We start from the raw sequence: 18932 nt of genomic DNA, 5'->3' as shown, positions 1-18932 counted from the left end.
TATGTAAAGGAATCCCAGGGATGAGGACATGAATACATACAAAATTTATAAACATAAATTGTCTGCTATCCATAGACTGAAATATAGATATGCCATTTATAAATGGATAACATATATATACAGTAGGATCACATTAATTTTCACATGCAAGAAAAGGGCCTCATAGCCCTACAGCAACTCAGCAACTAGCTAGTTTCTGAGTGGTGGGAAGGAGTTTGCCAAGCCAAGAGCATGTGGGAGTTGGTCCCCATCAAACCCCAGCTGATAGGCACTGTACTTCTGCTCTTATCATGTGAGGGGATATTCATATGATTCCTTCCAATTTCAATTTTGTCCCACCCCCCACGAGTGTAGAAGATACTTTAGCATGATTATTTTTCTTTTCCTTTTAATAAGAGTAGAAGACAGAAAAGTAAAGATTCACAAGATAAATAAAGAAAATCCAGTAATTATTCATTCATTTGATATGTAACATGTTTTGAATCTTTTACTATAGAGAAACTCCTGATTTATCATAACTTATCAAGTATGTGTTATAGAATCAACCGTGTCTATAAACATGAAAACATTTGTAATCATACACTCACTGTTACACATAGGCCAAGTTGTTGACGAGGTCAGTTCTTTCTTGCTGTTATCATTATTATTATTATTTTCTGAAATTATTTTTATTCAGTTGGATGTCAGGTAATCGTTGCTGTTGGTCTGCTATGATGATGAGGATTCAGTTGCAGCTAGAAGCAAAATGATGATACAATCAATTAACAACAGTTCATGATTACGAGGTGGATATCCTCCAAAATGGTAAAGAATGAAACTGCAGATTTTCATTATTTGAGTGCACAAACAGAATTGCCAACATTGCCGGCCTAACTATGTAAGGGAGTACCAATAGGAAAATACAAAAGGCCCTCTTCTGCTCATGGCTCACCCTAATAACACAGGCTAGAACATAAAAATCCCAAAAGTGGCATATAAAGAAGTATTGAGATAAAATACAAAGATGATTTCAAATTTATCTGGATGCTAAATCTGTGAAAAATTGGAGATTATAAAAAATTGATAAAACTAAGTTTTCCATATAAAATTCTAGATAATCCTATATAGCTAGGAAGCACGCTCTCAAGATGCAATAACAGAGGACAGATTCAAGAATGTCCAGTAGAGATGCACTTATTCTTGGCCAAACTGGTTAACAAAGTATCCAAATAATGAAAAGAATTTAATCAGAATTTGATCATAAAAAGGGTAGCGTGTCATCACTCAGTGGTGGCTGGTTCAGCTGCAGCAGCTTGCTCACCCTCCCCAGCAGAAAGAGCCTCCTGTTTAGATAAGTCTGATGCACCATTGGCCGCCGCATCATCTTTAGCAGGTGTAGATGTTGGACCTTCCGCATCCTTGCTATCTTTCCCATCTGCTGTATCCTTGCTATCTTTCCCTTCAGTAGCATCCTTGCTATCTTTCCCTTCAATAGCATCCTTGCTATCTTTCCCTTCAGTAGCATCCTTGGCATCTTTCTCTTCTTTTGTATCCTTGCCATCTTTTCCATCCTTGGTATCTTTTCCTTCCTTTGCAGTTTTTCCATCTTTCCCTTCCTTTGTGTCCTTGCCATCTTTGGCAGGCAGGGGAGGCATCATATGAGGTGGAGGGTTCTGTTTCAGCTTAGCAAAAATTTGCCTCATCCTTGAAAGATCAGTGGGCTTTCCAGGCTTTGGACCTTGAACTACCAGAATGGAAGGTTTCCTGTCAGGATCTTTCTTGCCTCTCTTTTCAATATTTGGCACCTCCCGAGGAATGATCTCTGCGATGGCTTTCCAATAATGTTGATGAGCTTCTTTGTGGAATTTCTCTTGGTTAGCCAAGTACATCTGTAGAGAAACAGAGTCATTTAAAGGCAAAAGTATGGAAAATATGTGTGTGTAATCAGCACAACAAAAAGAGAGGGAGGGGGAAAGGGAAGGAAGAAAAAAGGAAAACGTTTTGTAATTTATACCTTCTCTCTTTCTCTGTTCTGAGCCTTGTTAGTTTCGCAGTTGAGCTGCCTTTTCTCATAAAATGCTCTTTTATATTCCTCCGCTTCACTGATAATTTGATTGCGCATTTCCTTCTCTCTTTTCTCCTTTTCCTCAAGATGGAGGGTATTTTGCCTGCAAAAATAGATATAAGAGGTTGCATAGCCTACCAATTTGAAGTCTCAATTGCAGGAGGAACAATGTTAACAAGATTTCCAAGATATCTATTCAATGTAGAAGTATACACTTAGGATTACACAATGAGAACATAACATGGCATTGAACCAAAAGTAAGATGCTAAAGAAGCCAAGACTGACATGAGAATTCAGGATCACTGATCCTGAATGACAAAGACTTCAGTCTAGGATAGTTATGATGAAATTATATATAAAAAAGAATATATATGACATGAAGAAATGCGCTTGAGAGCCAGAATAAGCTAAGCAGTGGGCATTGACCTGTGTTGTCAAGTATCATCAAAAGAATTACTTCTTTCTAGGACATCAAAAATTCAAATATGCCAAGATGTGCATAAGAATATCAGCTGTAATTATAAGAAGAACAGCATAAATCATGAGCCTTCATTGTTTCATAGTACATTATGTATTTCTAATATAATTGTTTCCCAGTTTGTGATCGTTAGAAGATCACCATTCATCAAACTGAACCAAAGAGGTTAAATTTTTAACTTCTGTATAATCAGACATCAGAAAGGACTAATAATTAACTGAAAAGAAATTACTACTACATCAAAATTCAAAACCATCATTTCATTGTAAACCAAATTCAAATTCCAGTTCATTTTGATCATGCCTCTGAACCAACATTTTGGATTATGGTTATTTCTGATGGCGGTGATCTTGTCTTCAACTTAAAATGAGAGCATAAATTTTTTATTCTTGATTTTTCCATAAAAACAAAACCTATTCTATTGCTCAAGATTCAATCTTTTCTGAACCCCATTAGTCTAATTACTTTAAAAAGTTGCAAACTTTGATAAAGAAAACACTACCTGCGCCACTCGCGTCGCTGTAAACCTTCTTCTTGCATCTCAGTAGGATCAGGAAGAAGCGGTCCATCGGAAGCAAAAATGCCTGCACCATCATCATTCCCATTCGTTTCATACTCCTGGTGCTGCATTGGCATTCCGTATCCATACACATCCGGAGAATGCGGATTGTTGGTGATGTCATCAGGAATTGGTGATAACGGTGGCTGGTGGTCGCCAGAGAAAAAGTCGTCGTCTTGGTTAGTGGGAGCAGGGAATGAAGAGTCGTGATCGCCACCCATATAAGAATCGTCATCAAAAGGGCGGGAATTTGACGATATTTCGTCGTGTTGGATATTGTTATTGGTGAAATCTTCTCCAACTGGGCTGAAAGCGTCGAAGGCAGACGCCATTCTGGCGGTGGCGTTGGCGGTGGTTGGAAATGGCGGGTGTTTGTTGAGGTTAAGGTTATTATTTTCTGTTTCTTAAATCGTTTTGTTCGGATCCATAGAGGATAAAAAGTCTGCGTCTTTGAAATTGAAGCAACAACGCCAAATTCAATTCAAAGATAAATGGTGCTAATTACTAAAACACACCTGAGTTTAGTCTAATGTAAATTTTAGTCCCTATTATTTTAAAATTAACATTTCAAATCTTTTATTATCAACAACGATATCATGTGTATAAAAATTGTCAGGCTTAAGCTGTTAGAGTTTGATCCTACTTAGACTAGTTGGTCTCGAGTGTAGAGCACCAATCTTATTTTTAGATTATATTCACGAGTTTCATAATTTTTTTTTATTTGAAAGCTTTAGTTATATTAGAATTAAGTATTTATTTAAATTTTATTATTTAATTTTAATTAATTAGTCCAATTTTAAAAAATTATCCATTCACCAATATTACATGTCTAAAGGATATCATGAAAGAAAAGTTAAGGTGCTAAACCACATAAATTTGACTAGGTTTTTTTTAATTAACCTAAATGTAGAACATTAAAATGACACAAGAAAAGTAAGGCTCAATTGGAATTAAATTTAACATTTAAAATAGTCAAATTTCAAATATGAAAGACTACGAGTGTTGAAATCTTATATGCTAAAATATGAAGAATAAAATATAAACTAGTTAACAACTATAGAGACCAAATTTATTAATGTTAATTCAGTAAAGACTAAAGCGTAAATTAAAGTAAACTTTAAGAGTGTCTTAGTAATTAGCCCGAATGTGCAACGTAATCCATAATCTACCAAAGAGTGTCGTTCGGTAGGATTCTGTCGTTTACTGTTATTTGCAGAAAATCCTGACACGTCCTTAGATTGCTTAATCAACGTGTAAGCACTACAACTTAGCTCGGCTTTGTGCAACCGTAAAGCAAAATTCTTAAGAAATCAAAAAGCTTCTTTCTTTATAATCTTTATCCATTAAAGTTGAGATTAAGGAGCTTCAAGAAAAATAAAGATGGCCGATCGATTCTTTCCTAATATAATGCCAGATTTTGTAACAGAAGCAGCAGCAGCAGCAACTGAGGACAGTAGTACTGGGGATTCTCTAATGAAGCTTTTATCCATGCCTTACCCTTCTCTTTCCCAACGGTTTCAAAGAGCTGGCTTGGATCTTAAAGAAACTGTATTTACTATTTACCCTTTTTGTATATGATATATCAATCTTCTTCTTCTTTTTTTTCTAGGTTTGGTGTTGTAGTATGAGGTTTTCAGTAACATTCACCAGTTTTTTTTTTTTTTTTTCTGTTTTTCTTTTTTGGGTGTTCTCAGATAGTGATGGAAACATGGGGATTGAGTGGGCAGAGTGTGCAAGACTTCACTCTTTACAGTGGCACGCTTGGCAGTGCTTTCTTGATTTTTAAAAGCTACCAAGTTACCAACAATAAAAATGATCTCTTCCTTTGTTTACAGATTGTTAAGGCCTGTGACTCTGCTTCTCCTGCTTCTAGGTACCTTCTCTTTTTTCTTTGTTTAGGTATGTTATGCTATTTACTTAATGAGGCGGTGATAGGCTTTCTAATTTCATTACATAGGGATGTGACATTTTTATGTGGGAGAGCTGGTGTTTGTGCTCTTGGGGCTGTAGCAGCAAAGTATGCCAATGATCAAGATTTGCAAAATTACTATCTCAACCAGTTTGGAGAGGTTTTTAACCTTTCTTGCTCTATGTTTTGCAGCATTATTTGGTTAAGCATTGTCCTAATTATTTGATAGAATTTTATGGGTAAATAACGAAATAGGTTAAGTTGTCAAAAAATCATCCTGATGAATTACTGTACGGAAGGAGTGGCTACTTGTGGGCTTGTTTGTTCATAAACAAACATATTGGCGAAGGCACTATCCCTCATACAACTATTGTAAGATTAACCATTGCAACTTCTTTTACTTCTTTTTCTTTTTGTTTTGTTTTGTTAAAACTGCTATATAATGTTTTGAGTAATCTTCACAAAGCGTGCAGTCACAGTTGAGATTATCAAGAATGGAAGGGCACTGGCCAAGAAAGGGGGATGCCCGTTGATGTATGAATGGTATGGGGAAAGGTACTGGGGTGCTGCTCATGGATTGGCAGGCATTATGCATGTTCTGATGGATGCAGAGCTGAAACTTGATGAAGTTGAGGATGTCAAGGGCACTCTTAAATATATGATCAACAATCGATTTCCCAGTGGAAACTATCCTGCTAGTGAAGAAGATTGGAAGAGGGATGTTCTTGTGCATTGGTGTCATGGAGCTCCTGGGATTGCCCTGACACTTGTCAAGGCTGTTCAGGTTTGTGATTATGGGAAATTTCTTGATTGTTTCATTCAGTTATATACCGCAATTTTATGAGTGATTCATTCTTTAAATTGCTTCAAACTCGCTCTTCAATTCGGAGAACATTCAAGCTAATTAACAAGCAAGTATATAAAAGTAGAAACACAAGGTTCTTTGTCCCTTTCCCAAAACTGTTTTGCTGAAGGTTTCCCTCCCAAATGTTGTGTTTAATCTTCAGGTGTTTGGAGATAAAGAATTTCTGCAAGCTGCAGTAGATGCAGCAGAGATAGTTTGGAACCGCGGGCTACTCAAGCGAGTTGGTATTTGCCATGGAATCAGTGGGAACACATATGTATTCCTCGCTTTGTATCGAATGACAGGCAGCATTGAATTTTTATACAGAGCCAAAGCATTTGCCAGTTTTCTACTTGATAGAGCACACAAACTTATATCAGCAGGAGAGATGCATGGAGGTGATAGCCCCTACTCACTGTTTGAAGGAATTGGAGGTATGGCCTATCTTTTTCTAGATATGATTGACCCCTCCAAAGCTAGATTCCCTGCTTATGAACTCTAAAACTATATGTATGAATTTTGGATATACTTTAGTTGGAGTTGAATGTTAATATTGCTATTGCTGCAGTTTGAGCTGCATATGTGAGAGTGGTTCTCATGTTATTGTCGTAGTGTGAGATATGCTTATATGTTGCTTGCACTTGGGCACAGATTCTATGTATAGTGTGGGATGATAGGTAGAATTATCACTGTTTTTTAAGGTGAACTAAGCATTTCATCTCTGGCTAACAGCCTTCTACTTGATTTATTGCCCGTACCAACTCAATCAAAGTTTGATTCGTTTCATTTTTTTAAGGTTATACCTGATCTACAAAATGCTTGAAATTTGCAAATCTGATTCAATCGTCTATCAAAATCTCAAATTCAAACTTTGAATATTGAGCTCAAAGTTGAAATATAACTAAATTAGGTTAATAATACTTGAACCGATTCGGTCATTTAATTGAAGTATTCAACTGAGCTTGCTAACTTGGTGTTTAGGATTCAGGATTTACATCAAGTTAATCTCAAGTATTTTCATTTTCATATTCGACCCGCTCGTGCTAGTAGTCTTAACCATAGAAGGGGAATTCATATAATCCAAGTCCGGAGATGCAACAAGATAATGGATAGCTGTAAATACTTCATGAGAGACATTTCATGTTCTGAAATGGAAGCCACTGACACTTTGATGCAGTAGGAAACACTTTCGGGAGCTGCAACCGCCAGGCACTGGAACTCGACTAATCTTGCATCAGCCAGCCGTCCGTTTACTCGATTCCAGTGTTCTTTCGACTATAATGTTCGCCGTCTAGTGTTCGCGGCAATGGACTGTTCTTCCACCACCATAACTTCTTAAACCTCTCGCCTCACGGCTGCATTAGCGCAACCAGTAAAACAATAGAGAAAGACCCACTCAATGCCACAAGAAAAATAGAGATATTCAAGTCATTAAAGAACCGGGCTGTATAAAATATACTTTCACTCTTGAAACCGCTAGATCAACGCTGGAAACCCCATGATTTCTGTTGGTTTTAATTGCTTTCTAATTACAGTTTTTCTTTTTCTACTTTTGGAACTTACGAGGAAAATAGCTCACGAAACTGTGTTAGTAAAAACTAAACTCAGTTGCTGTTTTCTCTGTAAATACAAAGGATTTGTATTTTAATAATGTATTGATATGGCAAGTAAATTAGGTTGTAAAAAGATGGTTAGTCCGTCAAAAGTTCAAATTGACGATAGTATAAAATACTTTTAATTTTTATGACAATCTCCGAAATATAGATAATCATAATAAATATAATACTAATAATATAAGTCTTAAATTCTATAGAAGTAGTAATATTTATTTAAAATTTTTTATCTATTTTAGATTACAAAATACTCAATAAATTTATCTATTAGTTCTAGAAGAAGAACCCTCTAAAATTAAGATAAATAAAAAGATTTCAAGTTCTTATAAATTTAATTAGTTTCTCGTATTATAAGTTATAATTTTAAAAGATAATTAGTATAAGGATATGGACAATTATAATAAGAATCATATCAGTAATATAATTTAGAAACAATAATATTTACTTTAGACTTAAATCATAAAATATTTGATAAATTTATTAATTGATTTCAATTAAAATACTTATTTAGTTAAAAAATATATCAGAAAAATTATAAAAATATATTGTTAATTTTTATATAATTGATTTAAATTACATATTTATAAATTTAATATTTCACCATAAAATATTATTTATAGAAAGCTTGAGTATTACCACTAGTTTCCTATTAAAAGAAAAACTAAAAAAACAGAAAAAGAGAGTTGTTAAAATAAGTAAGTGGAATTATTTAGATTCAAGAAACTCACAAGCTTAGTTAATCTTTTTGCTATTTATTTATTATATTTTTCAAGCTTTTATTATTTAATATATTATATTAAATATATGTATAATTTGAGTTCAATCTAGCATATTTAAATACAAATTTAAGAATTTAATAAAAAAGTTTTAAGTCATTGAATTAATTGAGACTCCCAATAGTAAGTTTCGAACATTAAATTCAAGTTGATATCGTATTTGATAATGTTTTGGCTCAACTGAACTCCATTAAACTCTTACATATTAGTGCTTGAGGATGTTTAGCTTCCTATGTCTACAAAATATTACTGAATTATTTCACAAAAATAAAATTGGAAATTAATTCTTCAATTAAGACATTTGATTTGACTTTTTCCTTCTTTTTTTTCTTGGTTCATTTTCAACGAGGAATTCTAATTTTAGGAAACAAATTAAACACAAACAAAGCTAATTATTCTACATAATTATTATATTTAAAAAACCATTATTTCATGAAAATTTAGGTTTAATTCATATTATTGTGTTGTATGGCGGTAGCAAAACTCAAAAAAAAAAAAAAAAAAAAGAAGAATGGAAGTTGCTTCTCCATTGACGCACAGTATGCCTCCTATTCTTTCGAACTCATCATCACCTTTTCTAGGTTCTTATTTTCTTCTTAAACCCATGTTTCTACGTGGGTTTTCCGGATCATTGCACCTGGTTCTATTACTTGCGTTATTAATGTCATTTGTCTCTGGAAAATTTGGGGTGAGACGTGTTAGTGATCAAGAGACCAGGTTTAACAAGAACGTCAAGAGGGACTTATTGTGTTACAAACAGAAGGCTGCGTTCTTCTGTTGTTTGTGCATTTCGGTTCTTAATCTTGTCTGTTGTTTATTGAGTTACTCCTATGGGTGCAAAAATGGTTGTTCTGGTGATGAACTTGTTACCCTTTTGGATTTAGCGCTTAGAACACTCTCTTGGGGTGCACTTTCTGTTTATCGGCATATCCAAGTTTCTAATTTTTCTGAATCAGAGTTCCTATTTCTATTGAGAGTTTGGTATGGACTTTTTTTCTAAATTCCTTGTTATTGCCTTTTTGTGGACATTCTTCTTTATAGAAAACACGTGCCGTAATCGCAAGTTCAGTTAACTTTATTGTCAGACTCGCTCTCTTTGTCCGCTGGCTTGTTTCTTTGTTATCTCGTTTTCCTGAAAACGAAGAGTGCAGATAAACTACTGGAAGAACCTCTTCTGAATGAGAATGGTAATTCAACTGAGTTTAGAGGTGGTGATTCTGTGACTCCTTACTCCAATGCTGGTCTCATCAGTATTCTTACGTTTTCTTGGATGGGTTCTCTAATTGCTGCTGGCAATAATAAAACTTTAGACCTCGAGGATTTTCCTCAGCTTCTTCATCAGGATATTGTAGTTGCAGCATTTTCAGTTTTTAGAAACAAATTTGAGTCGGGTAGCAGTGCTGCTACTAGAGTCTCCGCATTTAACCTCGTCAAGACATTATTCTTATCAGCTTGGAAAGAAATTCTATGGACAGGTTTTCTTGCCTTGTCGTAGACATTAGCTTCTTATGTTGGTCCTTTCCTCATAGATTTGTTTGTTCAATGTCTCAATGGCCATAAAGAGTTCAAAAATCAGGGTAATTTTTTAGCTTCCGCTTTTCTAACTGCAAAGCTTATAGAGAGGCTTTCACAGAGACACTGGTCCTTTAAGTTGCAGCAGGTTGCAATGAGGATCCGTTCAGTAATTGTGGCAATGATCTATAACAAAGGTTTGACTCATTCATGCCAGGCAGAGCAGGGCCACACTAGTGGAGAAATCATCAATTTTGTCACGGTTGATGCAGAGCGAATTGGTGCCTTTTTCCAGTACTTGTACGATCCATGGCTGGTCATTGTCCAAGTAAGTTTGGCATTGTTCATATTGTATAAACATCTAGGGCTTGCATCTCTTGCCACTCTTCTTGCAACTTTTATTGTCATGTTGATGAGCTACCCCTTAGGAAAATTAGAGGAGAAATTAGAGGAAAACTTGATGAAAGCAAAAGATAAACGAATGAAAGCAACGACTGAGATTTTGAGGAATATGAGAATTCTCAAGTTTCAGGCTTGGGAAATGAAAGTTTTGTCTAAGATTGTGGAGCTCCGGAAGACGGAGGCAGGATGGTTGAAGAAATATGTTTATGCTACGGCACTTGTCAGTTTTGTCTTCTGGTCTGCTCCTTCTTTTGTGTCTCTGGCCACTTTTGCTACATGTATGCTTATGGGAATCCCACTTGAGTTGGGAAAGATCTTAACTGCACTTGCAACTTTCAAAATGCTTCAAGAGCCAATTATTCATCTTCCTCACCCAATTTCTACCATTGTTCAGACCAAGGTTTCCCTTTATAGAATAGCATCTTTTCTGCGTCTTGATTACTTGCCTAGCGATGCTGTAGAGGAGCTTCCAAGGGATGGTTCTAACACAGCAATTGAGATAGCAGATGGAAATTTCTCCTGGGACTTGTCTGGTCGTAACAACATTAAAAGATATAAACTTGAAAGTCTTCCAAGGTATGAGGGTTGCGGTATGTGGCACTGTTGGTTGTGGCAAGTCAAGCTTACTTTCCTACATTTTAGGGGAGGTATCCAAAATCTCAGGGTCAGTTAAGTTGGGTTGGACAAAGGACTATGTTGCTCAATCACCTTGGATACAGAATGGCACGATTGAAGAGAACATATTGTTTGGGAAGGAGATAGAGAGAAAAAGGTATGAGAGCATATTGGAGGCATGTTCCTTGAAGAAGGACCTTGAAATATTGTCATTTGGCGATCAGACTGTTATAGGTGAGAGGGGAATAAATTTGAGCGGTGGACAGAAACAAAGAATTGAAATTGCACGAGCACTCTACCAAGATGCTTATATCTATCTTTTTGATGATCCCTTTAGTGCTGTTGATGCACATACTGGATCTCATTTATTTAGTATGAGTTGCTTCTGCGATCCCACTCTCGTTCATTTAATATTCCAGTTGTCTGGTTTGTTTAATTTAAAACTATTGAAAAAATTGCACTTTGTGCTCTGGTGCTGTATTACATTTTCTTTTTCTGCTGTTTCATGCATAGTGAAATATTCTTATTTGTTTGGTCATTGAAAGACAGGAAGTTTTACTTGGTCTTTTGAGTTCAAAAACTGTTGTTTATGTCACTGATCAAGTCGAGTTCTTGCCTGCTGCTAATCTAATATTGGTGAGTGATTGATTTTATTTTCTTCACTTCTTTCTAATTATCATCTCAACTATTGAAATCTTTCATTCAACTTGTACCTGTGTTTAGGTCATGAAAGATGGAAGGATAACACAGGTTGGGAAGTATAAAGACATTCTTAATTCTGGGACTGATTTCATGGAATTTGTACTTGCACATAATGCAGCTTTATCTGGGTATTGATTTCAATTAAGAAGGGTCAGCTTTTGGAAATGAAAGTGTCAGCAAGGAGCACGATGGGTTCAGCAATACCGACGGGTTTACCCCGAAAAAAAGAGAAAAACAAGGATTCAGAAAAAATGTAAACCTGATGAGATAGCCGAGTCAAGAGGACAACTTGTTTAAGCAGAAGAGAGAGAAAAAGGTAAAGTAGAGTTTTCAGTCTACTGGAAATATCTCACAACGGCATATGGAGGAGCTCTGGTGCCTTTCATTTTGCTGTTACATATCCTCTTTCAGGTCCTCCAAGTCATCAGCAACTATTGGATAACGTGGGCAACTTCCATCTCGAAGGATGCGAAACCTCCTGTTAGTGAATACACACTGATAATTGTCTACTTGGCTTTGCTCTTTTTGCATTTTGGTTAGGTCCACAATTCTCGAAACAGCAAGTCTCAAAACAGCAACTCTACTTTTCAATAAAATGCATCAGTGCATTTTCCATGCCCCTATGTCCTTCTTTGATAGAACCCCGAGCAGGCGTATCCTTAATAGAGCAAGTAAAATTCCATGTCTATTCTCTTCAACAGGGCTATAAGTATTTGCAATGCAGGTCAGTCTTAAATTTTTAAATTTGTTTCCTGATTTTTGTTAAGTCTTAGATTGCAAATTCTCCATGGCATTTATAATGGATCTTTCTATGATCTAACAGTGCTCTACAGAAGAAATTTCGGTTGATTTGCAAATTCCATATCAAGTTTGGACAGTTGCCTTCTCAATGGTCAATCTTCTGGGTACAGTTGCAGTAATGTCTCCAGTAGCATGGCAAGTAGTTGTCGTTTTTCTTCCATTAATTTCTGCATGCATCTGGTACTAGGTAATACATCATTAATTATTAAGTTTTCACACCATCTCTTTTGGACTTCAAAGAAATCTTGAGAAAATCTCATAACCTGTAGGGGTTCTCAGAGTTTCTCTTTTCTTCTTCTACCTTTCTTTCTAAAAAAAAACGCAGAAATATTACATTCCTTCTGCAAGAGAACTTTCACGGTTGATTGGAGTATGCAAAGCTCCAGTTATCCAACACTTAGCTGAAACAATTTCAGGATCAACAACTATTAGGAGTTTTAGTCAACAATCAAGATTTCGAGAATTAAATATGAAGCTGACGGATGCATATTCTCGGCCCAAGTTTCACAGTGCTGGTGCAATTCAATGGCTTGGCTTCCGCTTGGATATGTTTTATTCCATTACATTTGCCTTATATTTGTTTATTTTAATCTCTTTCCCAAAGGGAACTGATCTTGGTTAGTATTTCTTTCCTTGTATATCTTTTCATTTATCCTACCCCTGACAACCAATTAGTGAGCCTGAACCTCACCTATTTCTTTTTGCTTTTTCTGTTCCTTAAAGCCGTTGCTGGTTTAGCTGTGACATATGGGCTCAGCCTAAATATGTTACAAGCTAGGGTGATATGGAACATTTGCAGTCTGGAGTACGAAATGATATCATTGAGAGAATACTTCAATACATTTCTATTCCTAGTGAGCCCGCTCTTGTAGTGCATGGAAATCGGCCAGTCGCCATCACATGGAGAAATTGATATTGCTAATCTGCAGGTATTTATGCTTATGCTTACTTTCTTTAATTGGCAGGTCTGATTATTTTATAACACTTTTTTTTTTTACCGCAATGACATGTAGATTCGATATGCCCCTCGCCACTTGTGTTGCGGGGTCTCACATGCACCCTTCCAGGAGGGAAGAAAAGTGGTATTGTAGGGAGAACAGGCAGTCGTAAATCAACCCTCATACAAGCTCTTTTCCAAATTGTTGAACCTGCGGCTGGCCAGATTGTGGTTGATGGCGTCAATATTTCATCGATTGGTTTGCACAATTTGCGGTCAAGACTAAGCATTATTCCTCAGGATCCTACCATGTTTGATGGGACAATACGGAGTAACCTGGACCGCCTCGGATCATACTCGGAGGAGGAAATTTGGGAGGTAGGTTATGTCTATTATATCCATTAGATAAAGATTTTTTCCATTTAATTTGAAACGTTTTTAATGGACTTACTGGCTCTTGATAAGTGCCAACTTGGAGATGAAGTAAGGAAGAAGGATAAAAAGTTGGACTCCATAGGTTTGTTTTCTTACTGTTATACACTAATTAATGTTTGCAAATCTTTAAACTTGATGGCATATACTCTAAATTGTGAGTGATTATTCTGTACCGCAATTAGTGAGAATGGAGAGAATTGGAGTATGGGTCAAAGGCAGCTAGTCTGTCTTGGAAGTGTACTACTTGAGAAGAGTAAGGTTTTAGTCCTTGATGAAGCTACTGCATCGGTTGATACAGCAACTGATAACTCAATTCAACAAATAATCAGGCAACATTTCTCCGACTGTACAGTAATAACCATAGCACATCGAATAACTTCAATTCTTGATAGTGACATGGTTCTGCTTCTGAGTGATGGTGAGAACATTTCTATATTATAATATTCCACAACTTGCGGACGTGCAATGTTCTTGATCACTTATAATAATAATGATGCAGGACTTGTCGAGGAACATGACTCTCCTGGAAAATTATTAGCAAACAAATCATCGGCATTTGCAAAACTTGTAGCAGAGTACACAGACAGGTCAAACACCAGCTTCTGAGTTGTTAAATGACAAAGCTAAATGAACTACAGTTCCGATGCAGCAAGTTTTGTACGACGATGAAAATTAACTCGGGTTAATCAGTTTCTGAACTGTGCCATACATTAGGACATTGAGGATATAGTGTAGGCAGGCAACTAAGTCACCAGAATTTGTGTGCATGTTATACAGCTATTATTAAATTTTCTATATTGATGGTGTAAATTTTTTAGGCAGTCCATGCCTACAGTTAAAGAATATATGCGTCCTGCACGCAGAGTAAATGCGAATTATGTTTTCCTTTAAGAAAATTCTTTCATTTTCATAATCTTTTCTATATGTTCCTCGCATGCACCTGCATGATGGATTTAATGGCAACTGGCAACTTGTGGGAGCATATGGAGCATCGATTATTATTCTCAAGAAATCGGCCTGCTTCGCTAGTTATCTAACTGGTAGTGAAGAGCACATTTGTGCTGAAATGTACCTAACTTAACAGGCATGACTTGAGAGAGAAATAGAAGAAATAAAGTGTTTGGTGAGAAAGAGAAGGAAAATGAGGGAAAAGAGAATCAAGATAAGAACAAAAAGAGAGAGAAAGAGCTGATAATAAAAGAAATTTGAAAATATATTAATTGGCTAGATAGATCATCGGCGAGATAAATCTAAAAATATTGTATAAATTATACGTTACAATGGCACTTCAAAATATAAAACAATTCCATGCCCTTTAAATTGATATTTCACTCCTTCACTTGCTGTTCTAATGTCATATTCATGACATAGTGGCAGTTAAGGACCACATTTTTAGTGGTAGTTAAGGATCACATTTTGTGCTAACGTTGGCTCTTAGTGGTAGTTAAGGAGCACCTCTTGTGCTGACATGGGCTCACCTGCTCCTTAAATAACTCATGCCAAAGAGCAAAAAGAAATGAAAACCCATTCATCAATCTGTTTTCTGTCTTCCTACAAAATTTTATAAAAGAAAATTTTCAGTCATATCATCAGCAAAGGGTCCATTGAAAAAAGGTGCATGCAAGTTGATTACTCCATTCCAATATGCTAAGCATTACAAAGTTATTAGTGTTACCTCACAAGTGTTATAGGACTACAATGTAGGCCTTTTTCTTAATATCTTTGCCCAAACCTATCAAACATTCACCATTCACGATCGCCAAAGCCCTATCAAGCACTTACTCCTACCTAATCACTACCAAATATGTTAGTAATTTTGTTGAATATTTTGCTGTTAACAATTCATTTGTAGTATAAAGGTCATAATGGTTAAATTGCAGATTTCACAGTTTGCACCCAGGTAATTTACCATATAAATTGCATAATACTACGTTGTAATGTTCCTTTTCATTTTTCATGATATAGAATCATGTGGTTTTAATGAATTTGGAAGAGTAAAAGTAATTCAAATCAGCTAGTTACATGATGAGATTGAAAGAAATTTAAAAGTTTATGTAGTTTAATTGATTAAAAATATGAAGTTCATGATATAGAATTGAAAACACAGTGAAATTTTATGATATTATTTTCCATTAAGCCTTTCTTTGTTTTTATATTTAGTATTGGCAGCCGCATCAGCTTCTCTTGTGTGGTTTAGTCATGTGGATGTATAAGGACGATTGAAGTCTAGGAATATTATTAAGACAAGGGACTAAATTCAGGGACAGTGGATAAACTTAAATGTGTAAGCATTAGAAAAATTCCTCGTACAAAGTTCTAAGTAGCTTTAATAAAGAATAATTTCTAATGTTTTTCTTACGTTACCAACAGGTGGTGGGCAGTATCTACAACGGCCTTTAATCCCTTGTGCCTCACAATCCTTAAGAAAAATGGAGAATTTAGCGATGACAGGGTTGATCCCAGACGAAGATTAGGATGAGACTTTACTAGCAAGTCAAGAAATTTGCCTCGTGTTGCTGTTGTCTCAATGTCATTTTCATCCGACAAGGTTTTTCAAGTTATGAAGAACTTTGGTGCAAAACCTGATTCAGCCAAAGAAAACTAATCAAAGCAATAAGTGCGCACTATGAAACTAAATTTTGTACCAGGTCCTTGAAGGGTTCCCACGTTGGAAATAATATGAAAATTCTTTCCGATGGCCACGTTCCGAGAAAGTCGCAAGAATACACTGCAAATGGCGTTAAACTTATGGGGACTAACAGGTGATGATCACACAGAATTACATGCCATGGCATAAAATATACGAGAATTTTCATGGCATATTTAGCTTCCACTGATGAAGCACACGCTGTTCCCCTTGTCACGACACATTTGTCAAACCTGGACAGAAAACCATTTAATCATTTCATTGATAGTGACCCAGCTGTTTGGGTGTCCAACCATACTTAGAAACCTGTAATAGTCCATGTCATTAGACAGATCTAATGAAACTATATTCGAAACTTGTATCAGTCCATATAATTGGACTAATCTAATACCAGTTAGAATAAATCTGTAATAGCAGTGTTTATGTATGCACAAATTTTTATTACATCGGAGATGGCATATGTTTGTTAAGGAAGTTGATAAGGAGCTCATTCACTTTCTCCGGAAGTTGTTCATGAATGAAATGGCACCCTTCTTCCACGTAGATGATCTCTAAATCAGGCACAAAATGTTTCAGTTGTCCGCTTATGTAATCCTCCATGCCTGCAAACTTTAGCACATAGTCCTTCTCACCCATGATCAACAGTGCTGGACATGTCACTTCTGGATCTTTTATCCCACAATCTATTTTTGCACACCTTCAGACAAGTATCAAAGAATTCAAGTTTGAGTTTGCAGTTGAATTTCTCAACGAAAGAGGAGAATCATATTAGGTAATAAGTACTGACTGAGATTGGACAAGAGAGCACCCTCAATAATCTTATCAAGAAACTTAATATACCCAGAATCATACTTGGAGCAAGTACCTGTAAGGTACACGTAATGGAAAACAAAACCCTGATTTCTCATATAAAGATGCATACACTGCAAGATCTTCTTCAGAGAACCATGGTGGTAGAGGAGTAGAAGGCTCAACCAAGTCCATGATTTCTTGGTCATCTCTAGCAATTGGTACCTTAGCTTTCGAGAAGAGAATATAGATGTTCTTTATCACTGTCTTCACATCCAGCCTGCTAAAATCTGCTTCAGCTCTCCCTGGCTCCTGGATTAGTTACAATTACAGGCATTACTAAAATTACACGACCAATGCAGAATGGACTTTTAAGTTTATGTGAAGGAAACAACCTTATCTCTGTTTTGTCTCTCAGCCTCAGGGCCTAACAGGCCTCTGATATTGATAAAAACACAGATGACACAAGAAAATGTCAGCATAACATACCTGCCACCTTGTTATGTAGAAACCTTTTGGCATGAGATTGCTTCGGTTTGCATTAGGGCCAGGCAACAAGAAAGGAATACCCAATGTTGCAAAGCCATACACCCTCTTGGGATGTAAGACAGCTACTAGGCTTAATGCTAGAACTCCAAAATCTTTGGCAATTAAAAAAACCTGGTATAAGAAGTCCCAACTATTATTTGGCCAATTGCAAAAGGCTACATTCTCTAGTTTAGTTAGACTTATCATTGGCCTTTGCAAATAATGGATTCAATAAACTAGAATTCTTGAGCAACTGATGACAAAGGGGAACAGTGTCCACAGAACAATATTTATGTGGTTGTTTTGAATTAATTCTTTTCAAGGTAGTATTTACAAAAGAAGGCATATGGTGGAATGCTCACAGACCTTACTGATTCCAAGAATGTCAAGAAGGGCAATAATATCATCAACAAGATCCGAAAAGGTCCCCTTCTCTGGCTTAGGTGGCTGATCAGAGAGTCCATAGCCTCTAAAATCAATTGCTATAGCTCTATAGCCAGAATTTGCAACAGCAATCATTTGGTACCTCCATGTGTACCAGATTTCTGGGAATCCATGTAGGAACAAAACCACCTTAGTACCTTCAAATAAAAAAAAGAACACTCATTTTTAGTTAAAAATTGGATAAACATGAACAATCAAATGAAGCAAAGAGATGAAAGGAGATAAATACCAGTGCCAATCTCTGCAACATGTAGTTTTAGTCCTCTTACTTCTACATGGACGTGCTTGATCTGTTCCATGGCTAAGTGAGGCAAATGGAAGGACTTGATAACAGGGCATGGAGGAATTATTTCAGAAGACTGTTAAAATAGTAGTTGCAATTGAAGACAAAAGTAGGTGGCAATGACTCAGAAAATACTTTTATGTCACATACATAGTGAGTCTGTTTCTCTTTTTCTTGGAGAAGTACTTTTCTCATGGTTACAATTTGAGATAGTGCTGGCTTGCTCCAAAAATATCAGTATCTCCTATATTTGCTAACTCACACCAAGATAGTATTGGTAGGTGAGCTAGTGTTTTCATCCATCTCCTACCTAACTTGAGTATGCTTTTAAAACATAGTTTGATAAAAATCTTGAATTTATCAACTTCAAAGTAGCCTAATCTTTTCCATTTCATTTAGTGGTCCAAATTTAAGAATATATTCTGCCATAAAAGGTTGGTCTGATGTTCAATCATGGAAATAGCATGTGAAAACCCCCGACATCCCAATCTTCCATCCCAATTTAATATGTTGATCCTATTCTTCCTCCTGCCGGCTACTACCTACTCGTGTACCTCTTGCTGTGGCTAAATTGAGCAAAGACTTTATAGGATGTATTCCAGTTATGATGTAA

At 36.1% G+C, this 18932-nt stretch overlaps 3 protein-coding genes and 1 pseudogene across 7 annotated transcripts; 2 read left to right on the top strand and 2 right to left on the bottom strand.

Moving 5' to 3' along the window:
- Positions 1-1020: 1020 nt before the first annotated feature.
- LOC8262088 (clathrin light chain 1) lies at positions 1021-3541 on the bottom strand. Its single transcript, XM_002517894.3, has 3 exons — positions 3026-3541; positions 1994-2147; positions 1021-1868 (listed from the first exon to the last, which is right to left on the bottom strand). The coding sequence occupies exons 1-3, from the start codon at positions 3412-3414 to the stop codon at positions 1260-1262; spliced, it is 1152 nt and encodes a 383-aa protein (XP_002517940.1). The 5' UTR covers positions 3415-3541; the 3' UTR covers positions 1021-1259.
- Positions 3542-4355: 814 nt separating this feature from the next.
- LOC8262089 (lanC-like protein GCL2) lies at positions 4356-7585 on the top strand. 5 transcript variants are annotated; one of them, XM_015718522.3, is made up of 7 exons: positions 4356-4630; positions 4777-4955; positions 5040-5151; positions 5247-5363; positions 5458-5775; positions 5999-6269; positions 6817-6978. In XM_015718522.3, exons 1-7 carry the CDS (start codon positions 4463-4465, stop codon positions 6912-6914), a joined length of 1263 nt encoding a protein of 420 aa, XP_015574008.1. In that variant the 5' UTR covers positions 4356-4462; the 3' UTR covers positions 6915-6978. The 5 variants fall into 5 exon arrangements, with proteins under 5 accessions (XP_015574008.1, XP_025012888.1, XP_015574009.1 ...); XM_025157120.2 differs by lacking the exon at positions 6817-6978 and adding an exon at positions 7013-7585 and having other exon boundaries at positions 4357-4630; XM_015718523.3 differs by having other exon boundaries at positions 4357-4630; positions 6886-6989.
- A 957-nt stretch (positions 7586-8542) lies between these two features.
- On the top strand, positions 8543-14519 carry LOC8262090 (annotated as a pseudogene).
- Positions 14520-16509: 1990 nt separating this feature from the next.
- On the bottom strand, positions 16510-18793 carry LOC8262091 (bifunctional epoxide hydrolase 2). Its single transcript, XM_002517897.4, has 5 exons — positions 18266-18793; positions 17959-18173; positions 17554-17724; positions 17141-17376; positions 16510-16972 (listed from the first exon to the last, which is right to left on the bottom strand). Exons 1-5 carry the CDS (start codon positions 18333-18335, stop codon positions 16717-16719), a joined length of 948 nt encoding a protein of 315 aa, XP_002517943.1. The 5' UTR covers positions 18336-18793; the 3' UTR covers positions 16510-16716.
- Between the last annotated feature and the right edge of the window lie 139 nt (positions 18794-18932).

The sequence above is a fragment of the Ricinus communis genome, chromosome 7 (genome assembly GCF_019578655.1).
Source record: "Ricinus communis isolate WT05 ecotype wild-type chromosome 7, ASM1957865v1, whole genome shotgun sequence".
NCBI lineage: Eukaryota > Viridiplantae > Streptophyta > Magnoliopsida > Malpighiales > Euphorbiaceae > Ricinus > Ricinus communis.
The sequence above is the reverse complement of the archived record's forward strand: the minus strand, read 5'-3'. Positions and strand labels throughout refer to the sequence as shown.